General features: G+C 40.8%; 5 protein-coding genes across 19 annotated transcripts in view; 2 read left to right on the plus strand and 3 right to left on the minus strand.

Moving 5' to 3' along the window:
- Window positions 1-358: 358 nt before the first annotated feature.
- Window positions 359-1,185, minus strand: LOC108620997 (phosducin-like protein 3). The gene is made up of 2 exons (XM_018018064.2): window positions 1,009-1,185; window positions 359-950 (listed from the first exon to the last, which is right to left on the minus strand). Exons 1-2 carry the CDS (start codon window positions 1,183-1,185, stop codon window positions 477-479), a joined length of 651 nt encoding a protein of 216 aa, XP_017873553.1. The 3' UTR covers window positions 359-476.
- A 111-nt stretch (window positions 1,186-1,296) lies between these two features.
- Window positions 1,297-4,962, minus strand: LOC108620992 (cyclic GMP-AMP synthase-like receptor 1). 2 transcript variants are annotated; one of them, XR_016271646.1, is made up of 6 exons: window positions 3,770-4,289; window positions 2,943-3,679; window positions 2,668-2,878; window positions 2,561-2,599; window positions 1,555-1,674; window positions 1,297-1,316 (listed from the first exon to the last, which is right to left on the minus strand). XR_016271646.1 is itself a non-coding variant. In XM_089476416.1 (4 exons), the coding sequence occupies exons 1-4, from the start codon at window positions 3,936-3,938 to the stop codon at window positions 2,553-2,555; spliced, it is 1,164 nt and encodes a 387-aa protein (XP_089332542.1). In that variant the 5' UTR covers window positions 3,939-4,962. The 2 variants fall into 2 exon arrangements, 1 of the variants encoding a protein (XP_089332542.1); XM_089476416.1 differs by lacking the exons at window positions 1,297-1,316; window positions 1,555-1,674 and having other exon boundaries at window positions 2,553-2,599; window positions 3,770-4,962.
- Window positions 4,963-4,996: 34 nt separating this feature from the next.
- On the plus strand, window positions 4,997-6,058 carry LOC108620996 (uncharacterized). Its single transcript, XM_018018063.2, has 3 exons — window positions 4,997-5,204; window positions 5,281-5,653; window positions 5,721-6,058. Exons 1-3 carry the CDS (start codon window positions 5,037-5,039, stop codon window positions 5,894-5,896), a joined length of 717 nt encoding a protein of 238 aa, XP_017873552.1. The 5' UTR covers window positions 4,997-5,036; the 3' UTR covers window positions 5,897-6,058.
- Window positions 6,059-8,119: 2,061 nt separating this feature from the next.
- On the plus strand, window positions 8,120-9,333 carry LOC108620995 (uncharacterized). The gene is made up of 3 exons (XM_018018062.2): window positions 8,120-8,485; window positions 8,538-8,907; window positions 9,014-9,333. The coding sequence occupies exons 1-3, from the start codon at window positions 8,306-8,308 to the stop codon at window positions 9,199-9,201; spliced, it is 738 nt and encodes a 245-aa protein (XP_017873551.1). The 5' UTR covers window positions 8,120-8,305; the 3' UTR covers window positions 9,202-9,333.
- Window positions 9,334-11,131: 1,798 nt separating this feature from the next.
- The window catches only part of cic (Putative transcription factor capicua), a 55,903-nt gene continuing 48,087 nt past the window's right edge, over window positions 11,132-18,947 (minus strand). For 11 of the 14 annotated variants that reach the window (XM_089476404.1, XM_089476401.1, XM_089476405.1 and 8 more), the window contains 10 exons: window positions 18,695-18,905; window positions 18,304-18,597; window positions 16,116-17,803; window positions 15,615-16,044; window positions 15,241-15,547; window positions 15,020-15,177; window positions 14,853-14,945; window positions 14,599-14,783; window positions 14,348-14,540; window positions 11,132-13,772 (listed from right to left, as the gene is read on the minus strand). In XM_089476404.1, coding sequence (XP_089332530.1) covers window positions 13,726-13,772; window positions 14,348-14,540; window positions 14,599-14,783; window positions 14,853-14,945; window positions 15,020-15,177; window positions 15,241-15,547; window positions 15,615-16,044; window positions 16,116-17,803; window positions 18,304-18,597; window positions 18,695-18,905 — 3,606 coding nt within the window. In that variant the 3' untranslated portion in view covers window positions 11,132-13,725. The remainder of the gene's footprint in view (window positions 13,773-14,347; window positions 14,541-14,598; window positions 14,784-14,852; window positions 14,946-15,019; window positions 15,178-15,240; window positions 15,548-15,614; window positions 16,045-16,115; window positions 17,804-18,303; window positions 18,598-18,694; window positions 18,906-18,947) is intronic. The other 3 variants (XM_089476407.1, XM_089476406.1, XM_018018044.2) reach the window with 3 other exon arrangements.

Here is an 18,947-nt window from a genome sequence, read left to right on the forward strand (position 1 = left end):
TATATGTGTATATATGTATGCATGTAGGCCAGTTATGTCTTTTTATATTCACACATTCATTTGCGACGAATGCCATGCGAAGTACTACTATTCATATTGTGCCAAAGGCCTCAAGGCCTTTATAGAACGTATAACATAGGGGGAGGGCTGGCTTTTAGCTGGGCACTAGTGTGTGTTTAAATATAAATGGAGGAAAGGCAACCACATAAGCTCTTAGTGAGCCCATCTATATGCCAATGGGTGTTTGGGTGAGGATTGTTAGGGTTAGTAGCGGTAGCTCGATTGGAATTATACAATTTAATAAATAACGATAAAGTATGCCTAATTGGATTCCTACATTCATGTGGCTAGGTTTTGATTTGTTTTTGTTGTTTTGTTGTTTTTTTTTTTTTTTTTTTGATTGTTTTTGTCCCGGCGCAACCAAGTACCAAGCAGCTGTGTTTGATAATATTTTGTCGTTTGTTGTGGGCGCCACGTTAGTCATCAAGATCAATATCGGAATCATCGGAGTCATAGCCGCCGCGTATTGTCTTTTGTGCGCGATTTATGAACGGTTTGCGCTTAACATCTGGTGGTTGCATTAAGTCACCTTTGTACTCAATGGCGCCTGAGTGGGCGATGCGCCATTCAAGCATCTCTGTGGAAAAGTCATCGCAGTTACCCAAATCAGTGAAGCCTACGATGAAGTCCTTGGTTTTACTATCCTTAACCAAAGCTATTGTTGGCAGCACTTTGATGCGTAGACGTTGTGTCAAGAATGGAGTCTTCTCGGCGTTCACCTTGCAGAATTTGGCCTCTATATGCTTGGCAGCGAGTATTTTCAGATGCATGTCGACAATGCGACTGCGTTCAGAGCTATCTCTATAAAAGTGACACACAATATTTGGCGACTTCTTGGAAACCTCGAAGAACTCCTTCTCATCGGCTAGCTCAGAATAGGTCCCGTGACCCTAAAACAAACATAAAATTAAAATTAAAAACAATGAGATGGGATTCTTTTAGACTCACGTTTCTTAACCACTCCTGCTTTTTATTGTTTAACTTTTTCATTTCCTGTATGCGCTTCTCTCGCAGGGCTTTCAAATCATCCGAGTCAAAGCTGTCCAGACGATCGATCTCCTGATCCAACTGTTGCTCAATCGCTTGCGCCGCAGCAAACAATTGATTTTCCACTATTTGCGCCATGTCTCCAATGTGTGTTCGACTGTGTAGGAGGTGCACTTGCTGCTGCTGCTGCTGGTGGCGACTATTTTGTATCTATTTTGACTGCTGATGCCTGCTTGTGCTTGTTTGTGTGTGGTTCTGAGCAGTACGCACTGCGTGTTTACGTGTGCGAGTGTTTTACAAATGTTGTTTGGTGTATGCGTGTGCATGTGTGTTCATGTGTGTTCATGTGTGTGTGTGTGCGTGTGTGTCCGGCATAAATGAAAGGCGTATCCAAATGCAGATGCGTCATGTTTTGTTGAAAATTCAATAAAGTAACCAACATTAATACAAAAGAACATTGTTTGTGAGCTGAGGTTGCCATAAATCATACACGGAGCAAATACTTACATTAATTTCACACTGATTTCATTGATTTTTAGAGAAAATTCGAATAGCTTATTTATTAGCTGTGTGGGATGTCGATTGTACAAGTGAATCGATTATCTTCACAATCGGTGTGGCTGCATTCTGAAAACATAAAAATGTCCAATTAGTTGTATGACAAACAAGAAGTATTTAGCAGTTAAAGACGGAATAAATATGTCATGCCAGCCCAATCTTCATGTTGTTTTACACCAAAAATTAAGCAGCTAAACAGCTATTAGAAATTTAAAAAAAAAAAAAAATAATAATAATAATAAAAACGAAAAGCACTAACCGCACCAAACAAAAAATGGATTTGATATGAGCTCACTAATATTTGCCGATTTAAGACGACTTGATGATTGTTTCTTTATGCCGGTGACACAAATCTCCCTTTGAATTTAAACATGACCTATTTGAAAATAAAACTTGGTATTTTTATATACATTGCATGAATATAATAATAAATTACTGCACATTTAGTACGGTAAATACAAATACATTACGAATATGTATAATTTTAATTTTTCAACCGTTACCCATTTGAATGTCAAAAATTCGAAAATTACATTAGTCCTAGTTTTTTCACGTAAGCTCAAATCGGGGTGCCGACTGGAATCTTAGAATAATTGTCTAACTTTAATAATTGTTGATCACTTGCACATAAAATTGCAATTTTATTTTATTATTTATTCCATTCGCTTGGTCAACTTGTCTAAAGACACTTTAAGCCCGATTGACTGATAGAAGGTCTGTTGAGTTAATAGCGAGACGCATTTTTTAGTGCGCGTTTTATTTAAATTTGTATAAAAATGAATCACGTTGATAAAATGATTAAAAATTAATCCCATTTATGAAACTTTGTCAAAGTACAAGTATTTATATATTTTTTCTTCCATTTAATCAAATATAATATATATAGGTTACAGTTAAGTATAAATTGTTTGATGTATTGTATTCGAATGGGGATGCGATTGGATTGTCTACTCACTCTCCTCATTATCTTCTACAGACCGCTCCAAGCGATTGGCTAATTTAAAATAAAAATTAATAAATTAATAATGAATACATATAACTAATTTTAATTATTTTTCATACTAAATGAGTTTGTTATATCCTCACGAATGGCATCTGTTAAATTGGTAGCTGCTGCGGTAAGTTTATCGATCACAGCTGAAATACAATTCAACATATCGTTTCGTTGATGTTCAGTCAATTCTGAAAATAAATTTAGTTTCGAGTCCCAGAAATATAAAAGTTTTCCATTCTTGCCATTCGGTGCCAAACAATTCTCCAGCTCTCTGAACATCTGCAGAAAAAGAATGAATTTGAAAAAGTATATGTATATTTAGTGATATGTGTATAATCCTCACATCGATCAATATTTCATGGAGTTGTTTGGTTTTCCAATAATTTTTTGGCCTCGCATCTATTTGCCAGAGTAGTATGGTTTTGATGTAGTAGCTCTTCATGGTGCTGATATTTTGCTTTGAGTCGCGGAACTTCTTCATAAGCCTGATAACGTCCTTTAGTTTATAATTGCCTTTCAGCATGGCGCATTCGGCCTCATCGTAAGAAGCCCTAAAAAACACATTGTTGTTCTGGAATTGCTTTAAGGGCTTCGGAATCGCGCTCCAATGGGAGATATTTCGAAAATATTTCCTACGCTCTTGGGCCAAAACATTTTGCTCTGCTTTCAGCCTGATGGCTGGCACAAAGTCCACAGAGTACTTCATATTGCGCTCATTAATGAACAGCGTAAATGCCGGTCCACATCGCCTATAGACGAGTGGCGTCACTTTACCATCGACTTCGATTTGTTTATTCATCTTATTCAAAGCTCGCGTCACAGCGCCGTTTATCAAGTCCTGCAACTTGTTCTCGACCAGAAAATTTTGACGACTCACGATGTTCTTCAAATTCACGAGGGTGACTTCATTATGACGTTGCTTGTGCAGCGCTTTCAGCACATTCGTCATGTCCAGGATTACATGGCCAGCTCTAGTGTTGTTCTTTCTCACAATAATCTTGTCATTCTCTGGAAATGTCAAGTGCAATACCAAATCAAACTCATCGGGCTTGGTCACTTTCAAGTTATCTGCGTAACTTCCTGTGTGTGAAATACATAGAGGAGACATAAGGTTAAGGATAAGACGAGAAGGTCATCAAGAGATGATAAACGTTTCTATAGACCACGCACCACCTAGCTTATGTCCGCATAACCATTTCCCCAGTGGCTCCTCCTGCCTTAGCATGGAATAAAGCTGATCACGTAGCCTGCCATAGTGATGGGTGTACGATCTTCGATTTGCGTCAATATTTATAAACTTGGCGTTCAATAGCTGTAGATGTTGCTCCAGATTGGCCATTTTTGACACGCCGATTGCCTATATCGATCCTCACTTGAACAAAGCCAAATGCGGACTAAGCGCGGCTGGTAAACAAAACAAGAGAAGTATCAAATATGAGTGCTCTATTCGAGACTGCTCGACTGTGAGCCTTGCTTGCATAGTAAACAACAAATACGCAGATCGATTGACTTTCATGCCCTGTTCAACATTATTTATACTTCATGGGGTCTGTTTCGTCTTCCTTCCTTCTCCAATTTGGCATACATTTTCATAAACCCTATACCCTGATTCCCATTTTGAATGGGTTCGGCGTATAAGAGCAGTTATTGTTTACATACGACATAAAAGCTATGAAATGAATATAGCTTGCTTGAGCTTCACTGGAAATATTAACAAACATAACAGAAATATGAATAACAATTTTAAATAGTAAACATTGAGTATGAAAATCAGAGGCTACAACGGTAAAATCTGTTGATGGCTAATTGGGAATCCCACCAGTTCTGTTGAGCTTCAATACGCCTCTGTCAGTCATTGATTCACTCAGTCAGTCAATCAGTTTTTTTCATTTTCAATATATTATTGATCGAGTTCATTCACAAGAAAAGCAAAAGCCAATGCAAATACAAGAAATGCTTTTGAAATCTGATAATTGATAAGAGTATGAAAAAAACAACAGATGCGTATATACACACATGCATGTATGTATTCACATACATATATCTCTGATAAGCCCATTGATCTGTTGAGGCCCCCCAGAAAGTACTTGAAGATGTTTATAAATAAAAATGTTTCAAATTCTTTGCATACAGTTGACATTTTTATGAGCGCTCTTTACGATGCCAATTAGAGATGCTTATCCGGGCTTTGAGCGGATTTCGCTGGCATAGACTCCCCGTCGCAGTGGTCCCCAAAATAAACAAATTAATGTTATTATTATTTGCGTATACATGGGCTGCGTGTTGCCCTCAAAATGATAACGTACGTTGGGTGGCAGCTGAAGAGCTGTCGTAAAACTCTCCGTTCGATAATCGGGATCCAGATAATGGAGCGGCCTGGGAAATATAAGGCCTGCACACAGCCTGGGGTGCACATAGTGAAAGTGAAATTGACGAAATGATGAAGTACCTGCTAAGCGCCGTACTCCTTCTGGCCATCGGTCTGCAGCAGATCGAGGCGCACGGCATGATGCTGAGCCCGCCGAGTCGGTCCTCGCGCTGGCGCTTCGACGGATCTGCGCCACAGAACTACAACGACAACGAGCTCTTCTGCGGTGGCTTATATGTGGGTCACGCAACCAGCCGGATAAATGCTCCCTGCCCAAAACTCACAGTCTCTACTTTTCACTTCATCCATGCAGACCCAGGCAAACAATGGCGGCAGATGCGGCCTGTGCGGCGACAACTTCTCGGCTGCACAACCGCGCCCCAACGAGATCGGCGGCCAGATTGGCGGCAATGGTGTCATTACCAAGAGCTATCCAGCTGCCAATGCCATCACAGTTGGCGTCAAGATCACCACGAACCACCTGGGCCACTTTGAGTTCCATCTGTGCAACTTGGATGCCTTTGGGGGGGAGTCCGAGGAGTGCTTCAATCAGCATCGCCTGCGCTTTCCCGACGGCAGCGATCGACTTGAGATCGGCACCAAGGCTGGCGAGTTCGATGTGACCGTCATCCTGCCTGAGGGTCTCACCTGTCACCACTGCGTGCTCCGCTGGACTTACGTGGGTGGTAAGTGTGCTGCTCTGCTGCAGCTATATCATAGATATACATATTTGTCCATTGAACATCTGTGCAGCCAACAACTGGGGCAACTGTGGCGATGGCACTGGCGCCCTGGGATGTGGTCCCCAGGAGACCTTCAAGAACTGCGCCGATGTGAGCATCTACTGGGGCCGCAACATGCTAAAGGAAATGGCCCGTTCCGCTCCCGTTCCTGCCGTGCCAGAGGAGATCGACTCCGTAGAGGCTTGAGCAAGGCCAATGCCTGAACATTTTGTACTGAAACGAAGCCAAATATTCAATTAAACCAAAGTCGTTCACGGCCAGGCTACATATATTTAAACAAACTAATTAAGATGATAAACGACTTATCCAAGACATGAACCGGAACATCAATTGGTACATTGACCTAAATGTTGGTATTTTATTTATACCTTAGAGTTCAATTGATTACCCCAGACATCCACCGGAATTCTAGATTCGACCTATCTGTCGTTCTTTATACCTAAAATTTAACTTGCATTGAACTGCTTTCTTGCGTAGCCAAGACACACACCCTAATTATTGTATAAGCAAACTTGCTTATCCAAGACATAAATCAATCATACGTTCAAGGACAAGCTTAATAGAATGTCCTGACTCTTTATTTATACCTAAATTTGCTGATTTCTTCAGGTACCCAAGGCATACACCAGAATATAAATTGAAATTGGAGTAAACGAATTTATTGCTTCTATTTCCTCCAATTATTTCTTCTAAATATTTCTTCAAAGTATTTCATCTAAGAATTTCTTCTGAGAATTTCCTCTTTGATGCTTAGCTGAACGGACATTGAATAGTTGCCTACACTTCACTTCACTTCACTTCACTTAACTTTACTGCACTGTACAAATGACCCCCACCAGACCTGGGCAACTGAAGAAATGCTGCCGCTGCAGCCCTTTATATAGGGAGACTTTCACTCAAACACTAAGTCGACTTCAAATGTTGAGCCCGGTGCCAGTTCGGGTTCGTTGCAGCCGAGCCTTAAGTGACCAATGGGAACACGCTCTCCGGCTGCTAGCAGTTCGTTTTACTTAAATATAAATACGAAACAAATACAGCAGCACATTTCTGTAGTCCTTCTGTGCCTCTTTGTTTTATTAGCCAGAGAGAGAGAGAGAGGGAGGGAGAGAGAGAGAGAGGGAGAGAGAGAGAGGGAGAGAGAGAGAGTGAGAGAGAGAGTGAGAGAGAGAGTGAGAGAGAGAGGGAGAGAGAGAGAGAGGGAGAGAGAGAGAGGGTGAGAGAGAGAGGGAGAGAGAGAGAGAGGGGGAGAGGGAGACGGAGAGAGAGAGAGAAAAAAAAACGGAGAGCCAAACTGTGAGATGGACAGGGAGACAGCCAGAGAGTCAGATATGCAGACAGACATACGAACAGATCATAGAGATCAGCTTTAAGTGACCAATGGGAACACTCTCTGCTGCTGTGAGCATTCTAGCTTTGTTATACTTAAATATAAATACGAAATTAATACTGCCGCATACATATAGACAACTTGAATGATCGTCTTTAGTTCTTCTGCGTCCCTTTCCTTTGATAGGCAGACAGAGAGAGAGAGAGCGACTTTTGTAGAGTTCATCAAATACTTCTTTACATGATGAGCAAAGAGACGCAAAGCTTTACCTCTATGCGTGTGCACACATACACTCAAACAAGCATGGGCCGCTTTCCATGTTGGTATGCGTGCATTCTAGCAAATTCCACGAATCACAAATGATATTGAATATTATTTGTATTTGCCACTGCATTAGTTTCTTGTTCCCTTGTCAAGCACCCCGACTAGAATTTTCTTACTTTTTTTTTATTATTATTAATTTATGATATATATAAATATCATATATGTAAAGGGGAAGATGATCAAGCGACTCAATTCGCAAATGGGGCAAAGCCATAATGATTTCTTATTCATATGTATGTATATAATGAAATCACAGTTATAACTCGCTTATCGACATTGGTGGCAATTAACTGTGAATATTGCTTGAAAACATCAATAAAGAGTTATAAACTAAACTCTTATCTCAGGGTCAGTTATATAACTCTGCGAACTTTCGCTGAAGCCTTGAACCGAAGACAATATAGCCATTTAGTAAAGCCAAGGCAAATTAAGGTCATATACCTCATTTTTAATTTATCAGCAAGAGGGTACAGTAAAGACTCGCATGGATAATAGGCTGGAGTTGGATAAAATCTTTGAATGAAATAAGTTTTTGAAATTCAGAAATAATATTAGTTAAAATATGAATTATATCAATAACAATTTCTTCTCTCGAATATCCACTGTACCTAATATAACCCAAGGCTCTCCTATATTAAAGCAATTCGAAAATGTGAAATCATGTCGCAAATATTTATTTTGTTTATATGTGTCATCGTTGTTTTGGAATGGTTCCTGTTCCCAGATATTACGATTCTGCAAAAATTGGGCGATTGTAAAAGCCGATAGAAGACACCGATAAGTGGCCAATAACGGTTATACGATCGCTTTGACGGTTGATAACAGGTGTACCAATTAGAATCAGAAGTCTTCACAGACGATAAGGCCTAGAAATGTGCAGATATATAAGACTCGGTCACTGGGACTCGGAGACCAGTGAAAAGAAAAGTTGAAAGTGAAAAGAAATGATAAGCCCCAAACTGATTTCCACTGTCGCGTTGATGGCGTTGCTCAGTTGCCTGGTGAGGCAGGCCGAGGGACATGGCATGATGCTGAGTCCAGTGGGTCGATCCTCTCGCTGGCGCTACGACTCCTCAGCGCCCAAGAATTATGACGACAGCGCCTTGTACTGTGGCGGCTTTTGGGTAAGTGGACCTCAGCTCTGCTCCAGCGCCAGCTATAGATTCCCTTTTACAGAAACAAACCGAAAACAATGGCAACTGCGGCCTGTGCGGCGACGACTACAGCTTGTCCCCCCCACGCCCCAACGAACTGGGCGGCAAGTTCGGTGCTGGGGTCATAGTGAAGAGCTACATCGGCGGCGGCGTCATTGAGATAAACGTGCTGATCACGGCCAACCATCTGGGCCACTTCAGCTTCCACCTGTGCAGCCTGGACGAGTTCGGCGCCGAGTCGGAGCGCTGCTTCGACAAGTATCCCCTCCAGTTCCCCGATGGCAGCACCAAGTACTACATTGGCTCAAAGACCGGCAGTTACGATCTGAGCGTTCGGCTGCCCAGCGGCCTCAGCTGCAAGCATTGCGTGCTCCGCTGGACCTATACGGCGGGTAAGAGTTGCCATTCACATGTAGAGATATAGACCTTCTTCTTCTTCAATTCTTCTTTTATATGTTTTCAATATTTGTTCGTCTTTCTTTAATCTTTAATCTTTAGGCAACAACTGGGGCATCTGCGAGGACGGCAGCGGCGCCATGGGCTGTGGTGCCCAGGAGAACTTCAAGAACTGCGCTGATATCACCATCTTGAGCTCAGCTCGAGGCATCATTGAGGACTTGGCGCTGCCAGTCATAGTGCCTGAGGCTGAGCCAGAGCCAGTGCTAGTGCCAGAGTCTGTGGCATAGCCAGCTGCTGCAGCCATATTAGAACTGTAAAATCTCAAAAAGTTGTTAAGTTTCTTATATGTATATAGAGAGGGATAGACCTTTGTTATGAATGCATTTATCATTTTATTCAATAAATCTTTTTTTATAATATATGTATGTATATATATACTATGTATAAACTTTGTTGCATGTGAATTTGTTTCTGTTACTGAGTTCGTCTGTGTGTGTGTGTGTGTGTGTGTGTATGTAGGTGTCTGTGTGTGTGTATGTGATTGGCTTATGCGAGCCGTTTTTGTTAATTTATAAATTTTGTTACTCATTTTGGCGGCTAACCCGTGCATCTAATGACTGCAGCCTGTTCCTGTTCCTGTTCAAATGCAAATATCCTGCATCATTTTGTTGTACATGAGAATTGTGAATGGGAGGAGCTTGGAAAGTGTGCAAAGGTCGCAGAGGGCACTTGGCTCTCACTCTCTGCCTCTGCACTAAATATTCAATATGAAATATCCGTATGTATGCTAATGCATAGTAGATGTACATGTATGTATATATATGCCATTGTATATATGTATATGTATATATGCATATGTATATGTATATGTGTGTGTATGCAATACTTGTAACTTGTTTGCTCGCTTACAACTAGGTTCACAATAACTGCTTAGTAATTAGGTTCACAAATAAGTTCTGTAAATGTTAATGTTAATGTTAATGTTAATTCTTTCTTACAAAGCGTTCAGGTCGTTGGCAAATCAAAGAATCAATTATCCATAATATCCATTAATTCAATTAAGTAATTTCGCTACTGTCGCATCCTCGACTCGAGTGCCTCTGCTTAAGAATTGTGCAATCATTCACTTAATATAAGCACACGTCTGCGGCTAAATATATTTGTTTAACAATTAACCAAACAAATCGCAAACAACATTTTGCAAAGTTTCTCTCTTGGGTCTATTCACTATTATTATTTTTTTTTTTTTCATTTTTTTTTTTTAATATTGTATTTTATCGTTTAAGGATTGCCACTAGTAATTTCATCAAAGTGTTAGCTCTATGTAGATTAATGTTTGTTAAAAACTCTTGTAACCCCAAAAAACTACTTAAGTACATATACATTTCCAGATTGTTAAAAACTATCAAAACAGCTCGGCTCGTATTTTATTCTCTCCTCAACTTATCTTCATTGAAACTGTGCGAATTGTTCACAACTGAATTATTTTTACTTATTTCTCTCTCTTCCTTTCTTTCATAATATTTGTTGTTGTTTTGGTTACGAATGTTCTTAAAAGCCCTTTTAAAATACAGTTTTTGTTTTTGAAAAAATATAGTACATATACATACGTATGATTTATACACATCCAAATCTGGTTTCTACAATAATTTTTGTTGTTGTAAAAGCACGTTGTAAATTTTGAACAAGCTTATGTATAGTTTACTCACATTTTCTTCTTATTCATTTTTATGTTTTTTTTTTTTGTGATTTTTCTTTTTTATAAATAGTTAAATATTTTATATTGTTTTTTAAAAAATTTAACATTATACAACACTATTTGTTTTTCTTTTATACCTGAATTTTAGAATTTTGTATCCGAAACGCCATTTTTGCTTTGAGTGTGTATGTGTGTGTGTTTGTGGGTCAACTTCAAGTTTTGTTACTTTGTGTATTTTCTGGTAAACTTCTTCTTAAAAAATTTTGTCAGGTCGAAATTGTTGGTTGCCAAAAGTTTCTATTTATTCCTTGTATACTTTATGCCTTGTATTGTATAAGTTCTCTTCTTCTTATTCTTCATATTGTTGTTGTAAACTAGAGCGTGTCAAAAGTTGATTGGTTGTGATTTATTTATTTTACTTTCGTTTGTTTCTTTTACATTTTGCGAATTGCCAAAATATTTGCGGCTTGCACTTATCATAATTGACGAATTTCAATGCCGACAGAGTTCTGGAAGGATGTTGATTGGATTATCCGTAGGTTGCTTAATTCTTTTTCCTTTTTTCCTTTTTTTGTGGATTGGCTCTATTAAAATAGCTGGTTTGTATTTTACGTATTAAGTTTTAAGTTGTATTTTGTATACATATATATATACATATGTATATATATTTGATAATATTTAATCATTGGCACAAATTCGCTATCTGAGTTGCTGTTTAGCAGTTGCTTGTTCATTAGCCTGGGATTATGTATATTGCAAAGTTTTAACAAAATTATTCAAATTATCTTGCATATATTTCGTGTTTTTTAGTTTGTTTTCGCCAATACGAAACACAAAGTGTAAGCAATATATTTGATGTTGTTGTTGTTGCAGCTGCTGTTTCACTGTAATAATTCACACGTCTCGTTTGATAAAAACTTTGTTTTATTTGTTTGTTTTGTTTTGCTTTTTTTTTATATAAACATTAACACACTAAAATTTAATTATTTTATCATATAAAATTTTGTTTTCAACTATATTCATAAAAAAAACATAAAAGCTAAACGAAACTAATTTGTAAATTATAAGTAAGTGCGGCTTTAAAAATTTGTAAATCAATTCAAATTGGATTTTAACCTTTCTTCTCTTTTTTTATATATATATATATATTTTTAATAACTAACTATTACACAAATAAGAAAGTGTGTGTGTGTGTGTGTGAGTGTTGTGAGTTGACTGTCAAATTGAAAGAACTGATGCAATAACTAAAGCAGAAGACTTTCATTGTAAATATAATTATGCTCTACATAAGATTGCAACCGAAAGGCGCAAATTATCCCGTGACAGTTGCAACAGACACAGCACGATAAGTTGAATGCACACACACCAGATAATACAAAGTTGCTGGCATTTTGCGTCTCATAAGGTTGGGCCATTTGAATTGTGATTTGTTTAAAGCTTGTCTACGAACTAATTTTACAAACTAAACAGATGTTGGTATTGGTATTTGTTTCTGTTTTTTGCTTTTTGCTTTAGTTTTCGTCTCTGTTGAAAGCCAGATGAATATTTAAAATTAATTGCAGTCACACACTCTATTTATAAAATAATATTAAATAAGCGACGCTACACGGACAACTAAATTTAAACATATAATTAATAGTAATGGTAATCATAAAAACAATTAAAACATTCATAATTCAAGTGTATATAGATATATATATATATATTGCAGCAACAGTGGAAGACAGTTTTCTCTTGCTTTTGCTTTTCCATTTTGTTTGTTTCTTTTCTTCATTCAAGTTTATCAATTTGTTGATTTCTGTTTCATTATTGCTTTTTGCTTTTGCTGTTATTCTTGTTGTTGTTGTTGTGGTTGTTCTTCAATATTTATTTTCTGTGTACAATTTAAACATATAAATTTCATGTAAATCATAAAGAAACAACGATCTAAACTAAGCTAATTAATTATATAAATTAGATTTGTTTATTCAAAATTAAATAGACAACAGTGTAAAAAAATAGGGCCAGATTAATAGTAGAATAATGTACATACAATTTAAAAAATGAAATGTTTCCATGAAAAAAAGCTGACAATTTAAAAGCATTTTTACGTGCGGTTTTTGTTTCTCTCGAAAACCTTTAAGACTAATTAAATATATATATATATATATACATATACATATATATATACATATATATATTTTGTATAAATATATAAGTATGGTACAATACAACTACAATTTCGCCACACCGCTTACAAATTGTGTTTTGTTATCGATTTGTGTGTTTTGAGTTCATTTTTATACAATTCTTTGTTTTTTTTTTGTTTTTTTGTTTTTTTTTTTTGACTTGTGCTAAATACACTTCAAAATTAATGTGCAATTCGTATTGGGTTTGTTTTTTGTTCTTAATAATATTATTTCTTTTTGCTTATATTCATTGTGTTTGCTTGTTTATTGTTGTTGTTGTAGTTGTTTGTTGCTTGTTTGCCTGTAAATTAATAACTAAGCCATTATACAATAATGTTTCCATACGGTATGTACTTCATATATTCTTCAAAAAGTTCTATCTTCCAACTGGTAACCTCTTCAATTCTGGATTTATTAAGCTGCTTAATAAATTCATTCCTACTCTCTCTCTTTCCTTCTCTAGTGTCTCTCTGTCTCTGTTACGCTTGTAGTAAAAATGCCTATTGCAATTAAAAATTTTAATATATATTATTTTGTTTTTTGTTTTTTTGTTTTTTTCATCTCTTCGATTTTGCTTTGCTTCAATATAAACTATTTCTGTTGTTTTTTTTGTTTGTTTTGTTTTTCTTTCACATGTATCTCATACATGCGCAGTATCTATGTTTGTGTGTGTGTGTGTTTGGATTATTTGTGTGTGTGTGTGTGCGCTGCTGCAATTATAAATTTTGTTATTCCTATTTCGTTTACTAATTTCAAGTAATTTGTCACTCGCAGCTCGTTCCACTCAGATCCTGTTATCCTGCTAAGCACCGACCTTTGAGCTCCTTTAAACGCTTCCTGTGTTGCAGACAAGTTTATGGCTGTGGTTGCTGTTTCTATTGTTGTTGTTGTAGTTGTTGCTCCGAGCGTCGTTGTTGCTGTTGATGTTGCCTTTGTTGTTTCTATTAGTGTGGCTGGTGCATACCTGTCGCATAATAATACGAAAAAACATCTATACAATGTTTTCAGAATAGAAAAGGGGAATTCAAATTAACAATTTACAATCCAAATCCAAATGGAGAGGGCAACGTTAAATGAGGAAGAAAACTGGGCTAAGTTGGGAATACTTTTTAAACGTTTTTTTTTTTTTAAATTGTGATATAATTTTGATTTATACAGAAAGATTTAAAGAAAGGAAAAAAATCTATCTGAACTGTCTTCATTGATAAGAATATTCATATTAAGGCATCTATCCACAAATTGAAATGAAAATCGTGTAAAAAGTAAGTTGAAAGGATATTGAGATTAAGGAATCTATTAACAAAACAGAGTTTGAAGAGTAAGTTGAAAATGTTGGCATGTCATATAGATAGAACTATATACATATAGTTAAAAGATAATTGATATATTCAAATATTACATTATTTGCAGCAGATAATGAGTAATAAATAATAATAAACTACTATCTATATTCTGTTCCTTCAACTGTTCCTTGACTATGAATATTACATTCTCTAGTGCTCACAGATCTTTATATTCGTTTACATGCACTCTCTCAGTGCTCAGGTGCAGCATTTCGTCAATTACCTGCAGACCCTCCAACGTTTGTTTGGCTGTTCAGATTGGCGCTCAGCGTGGCTGATGAGGGATTGTTGTCGGATGGCGTGTTGGGACCGGCCGAGTGCGGCGTCCTGGGCGGATGGCCCATGTTCTTCTGGCGCACCTCGCGTATCTTTAGCTGCAGGTCCTGCTTGCGTGGGAACACATCAATGTGTTTGGTCTGTAAGAGATTCGCAGCTTTAGCATGAGATACAAATGGTATTTCTCTAGTTACACACCTGAAAAGCAATGGTTGCCTGAGCGGATGGGAAGACGCCGTGCTCGTTGAACAGCTGCATGACCAGATTGCGACGCGTTTCGAGGACCTTGCGGTGTCCCTTTTCGCTGACATCGGAGCGTGCGCTCTGCAACGGCGTTTTGGGTGTGCGCGGCGAACGGCCCGCTTGATCGCCGGTCTCCAGTTCTGCAGCAAATGGATGATTAGTTCCGGTTGCGTTTGTGTAAATGTGCGGACTACTTGGTCTTAGTTTACCTCTCAGATCATTGTTGAAGTCGGCGCCAAAGAAACGCTGTGTGGTTGTCGGCGGCGCCGATGCAGGCTCATCAATCGAATCATCCTCGCCAGCTGAACGATTCAAAATTTGTATTAGAATATGCATATATGACTATATAAGAGAAGTCTTCCTAGCGCATACGTACTTAGTTTCTGCACCGGTGCCTGCACGGCATTCTTTTTGCGATAGTTCGTGCCGTAGACACGCGGCGGCGACGGCACAGCAATGGCGCTGGGCGATTGGCAGTCCTCCGGCTTGAACTGCGGCAGCGCCTTGTACTTCTTCTCAAAGTCCAGCAGCACACTTCAAAAGGAAAGGTTCAAGGCTTAGTTTAACGTATAATGCAATGGGCGTGGCCTAGCTTACTTGTTAACTTCATCGCTCTTCTTCTTGCGCGACACCACGGCGGGTGCAGAGGCCGGCACGCTCCTAATGGGCGACTTGGCAGCCTGACTGCTCACATTGTTGCCGTGGACCGGGGGCGACAGCGGCTGCTGCTCGTCGCTGTTGGGCGTTGTCGTCGATGAGGTGGGCGTGGGCAGGGCGGAGCTGAGGCTGCTGCTGTTCACCTCCATCATTGTGGGCGAGTGCAGCTTGCGTCCAATGTGCTGGCCATTGCTGACGCCTCCATAGCCGCCCGTGCTGCTGACCACGTTATCCGACTTGCTTTGAGCTGCATTTATGGACAGAATTGGATTACAATGGTCATTCAATAGAAATATCCAGCTGCTGGCACTTACATAAGTTCTTGCGCCGCTGCAGCGGAGCACATCCCAGCTGCGCTGGCGTCGGCGCCAGCACGAATTGCTGCTGGCCATCGGTGTCCACCTCGACATCCACGTCGGCGTCTTCGGCAGCCTCACTGCTGCCGCTGCGCTTGCCCGACGAGTCCGGCTGGGCACTGTGATGATATGTCGCCGATTTGGGCGTCGAGGGCATCGACTTGAACGAGGGCGAGCTAGCCGGCTGCTGCTCCTGGCCGTGGCCACTGGCCGGGTAGCCGTGCAGGCGCAGCGTCGTCTGTGCCACGACCGATGGCAGTGGCGGCGCACCCTGCACTCCCAGGCCGCTGTTGTGCTTCTTGAAGAGGTAGCCAGGTGCAAATGCCTCCAGCTGCAGGTGCTCCAGACCGGTCGAGCCCTGCTGGTGCGGCGGCGGCAGCAATGGATACTAAGGATAATGCAATTGAAATTCAAGGTTAGTCAACGGGCACGAGAATTAAGTCAACCTGCTGCACTTACCGGATGGCCCATGGTGAAGAACATTTTCTGAGGTGGCGCCGGGCCGCCAGAGCCAAGAATTTGCGCTGGCGCCGAGGCGGGCGGCGTGGCAATGCTGGCGGCATGCCCCAGGCTGACGGCCGCCGGCGAGTTGGGCACACAGGCCTGATGGGCTGCGGATGAGTTGGAGTTGATCATAAGAATGGTGGTGGCATCGTTGTTAATGCTATTGTTGTTGTTGTTGTTGCTATTGTTGTTGTTAATGCGTTTACTATGATTATTATTATTATTATTGTTGTTGTTGTTGTTGCTGTTGTTGCCGCTATCGACAGTTGCTGTTATGGTTAGTTCATTGGCTTTATTAGTACTATGATTTGTGGCCCCCGCTGCCCCCGCCGCCTTGGTTAGCACCGTCAGCGTGGGCGTGGTCATGGTAGCCGTTGTGCTCAATATCCGCGTATTGGCCGGCAGCGTGATCTTGTTGCACGCATTGATGCTGATGAACGACAACGGGCGCAATGTTGCCCCCGACGTGGACGCCGCAACATGTGTCTGATTGTAGCTGTTGACGTCGGTGATTAGCAACATTGTTGCTGGCTGCTGCTGTTGCTGCTGCTGCTGCTGCTGCACAGTTGTCGCCTTTATGGACACTTGTTGCTGTCGTTGTTGCTCCATCGCATGCTCAGCACTGTTGTCGTTGTCGTTGTCGCCGCCCTCGTCATCATCGTCGTCGTCCTCGTCGTTGCCGTGCAGCGTGTCCAGCACCAAGGCGTCGTACAGTATGGCTGCTCGTCCGGTGGCCTTGTTGCCATCTTGCAGTGTCAACAGTTTGCGTATTATAGACGTTGTTGTTGTTGTTGTTGTTGGTGGTGGTGGTGGATGGGTATTAGTATTGTTTGTTGTTGTTGTTGTTGCCGTTGTTGTTGCAGCAGCAGCATTATTGAAATTATTGGGAAATTGAATAAGTTGCTCGTTACAGTGACTAGTTGTTGTTGTTGTTGTCGATGATGTTGTTGTGGTGTTGATGGTGTTGGTGTTGGTGGTTGTTATTGAACTTGCTGTTGTTGTTGTTGTTGTTATTATTGATGGAGATGGGGTTAATGCTAATGTTGATGTCTGAGCTTTTGAGCTCTTGAAAAACAATGGCGGCGGTGTGGTGTGCTGTGGTGTAACGGTTCTTTGTTGTGTGCGTATGATGGTAAAATGATTTCGCGGCAGCGACGCAGCCGTCGCAATGATCGTGGACGTCGGCGTCGACGTTGGCGTCAGCGTCGGTGTTGGCACGCGCGTTATAACCGTTGGCGGCGTCTCGACGCGCCGCTGATGCAGATGCTTCAGCTGCTGGTGTGGTGAGTTCGCCGGCTGCAGCGGCGTCAGCGAGCGCACTATGGTGAATTGCTTGCGCTTGAGCACAGACGGCAGCACCGTGGGCATGGGAGTGACTGCCTTGGGAATCGCATACGGAGCAATGTCATCGAGATCTGACGTGACGCTGGCCAACTCTGCCATAAATTGCTCATCGTCTTCATCATCATCATCGTCGTCGTCGTCGTCGTTGTCGTTATCTTCTTCGTCTTCGTCGTTGTTATTGTTGTCTTCGTGGATCTCTTCATTGGCTGCTGCAGCGTCCTCGTCCGTTGCTAGATCGGTGCTGGGATTGATTATGTCTTGTTCTTGTTTTGGTTCGAGTTCAGTGGATTTTCGAGATTCTTTCGATGAAATGTGCGAGAGACAGAGCAGAGAAGCGGGCGATGTGTATGTGTATAGGTGACAAAGTGGACGTACGTGTGTTTGTGTGTGTGTGTGAGAGGATTATGCAAGCGTTTTGGAGAAATAGAGAGAAAGATGTTATGCATAAGGCTTTCGTTATAAACCAAAAACTAGAACCTCTTAACATGAGCGTCAGTCGGATGCGAAATGGGCGAGGTGAGGGGCGGCAGGTGGTTGGGTTGAATTTTGTCTTTGGCATACAATATATAAAAATTGTACTCAAATCATATAACAATATTTATAGCACACAAATCATAGTCGAAAATAAAGCCAATATTTCTGGTAAATACGAAACTAAGCAGAAACAACAACAAAAGGACTTCAACGGACTTCATTAACAAATAATAATAATAATAATAATAGTCAAATAATAATTAAAATTAATAGACAACTAAAATCGCATTTCGTCATCTAAATCTTGCTCTAGCTGGAAACTCACCTCTCACGTCTGTGGGACTGCACAGAGTGTGCGGCAAGGGATAATGGTATTGCTTCTGGCTGAGGGCCGTCGCTATTGGCACATTGAAATTGAAGATGGCGCTGCTGGGCGGCGGTGCGCTAATCACGCCCCCAGTGGGCGCGCCAGCGCCGCCCCCATTCAGCTTGTATGGCGATGGCGGCTCCTGCTTGATGTCCTCCTGCTTAATGTGCGCCTGCAGCTGCTGCTCATCCGATTTGCAGCCGGAAGAGCTGCTGCCCTTGGGACTGATGGGCATCGATTTGAAGGCGCCGCCTAATTTATTGCAAAAAAAAAAAAGAGGAGAAGAAAAAAACAGAGTACAATGAGCAACTGTCGCTTGGTCAAGAGATTTGTCTTTGTGCTTGCTCGCCTGTGGGTTGGAATGGTGTTACACCGATTGGATTCTTGGGACTAGTGTAGTGCGTGTACATGGGCATCTGCGGATACGGCAGCATGGTGCTCTCCAGTCCCGGATGCGCCTTGATGGCCTTCGGCTTCAATGTGATCTCGCGCTCTGCGCTAGACGACGGAGCGGACATTGTCTGGCCATTGCAGAGGTTTGCATGGTCTTCCTGAGTGCGCTGCAAAAGGAGAAGACAATATGAATATAAAGAATATACAAA

Source organism: Drosophila arizonae, chromosome 2, assembly GCF_054131065.1.
Source record: "Drosophila arizonae isolate 15081-1271.41 chromosome 2, UAZ_ARI_1.0, whole genome shotgun sequence".
NCBI classification, from domain to species: Eukaryota; Metazoa; Arthropoda; class Insecta; order Diptera; family Drosophilidae; genus Drosophila; species Drosophila arizonae.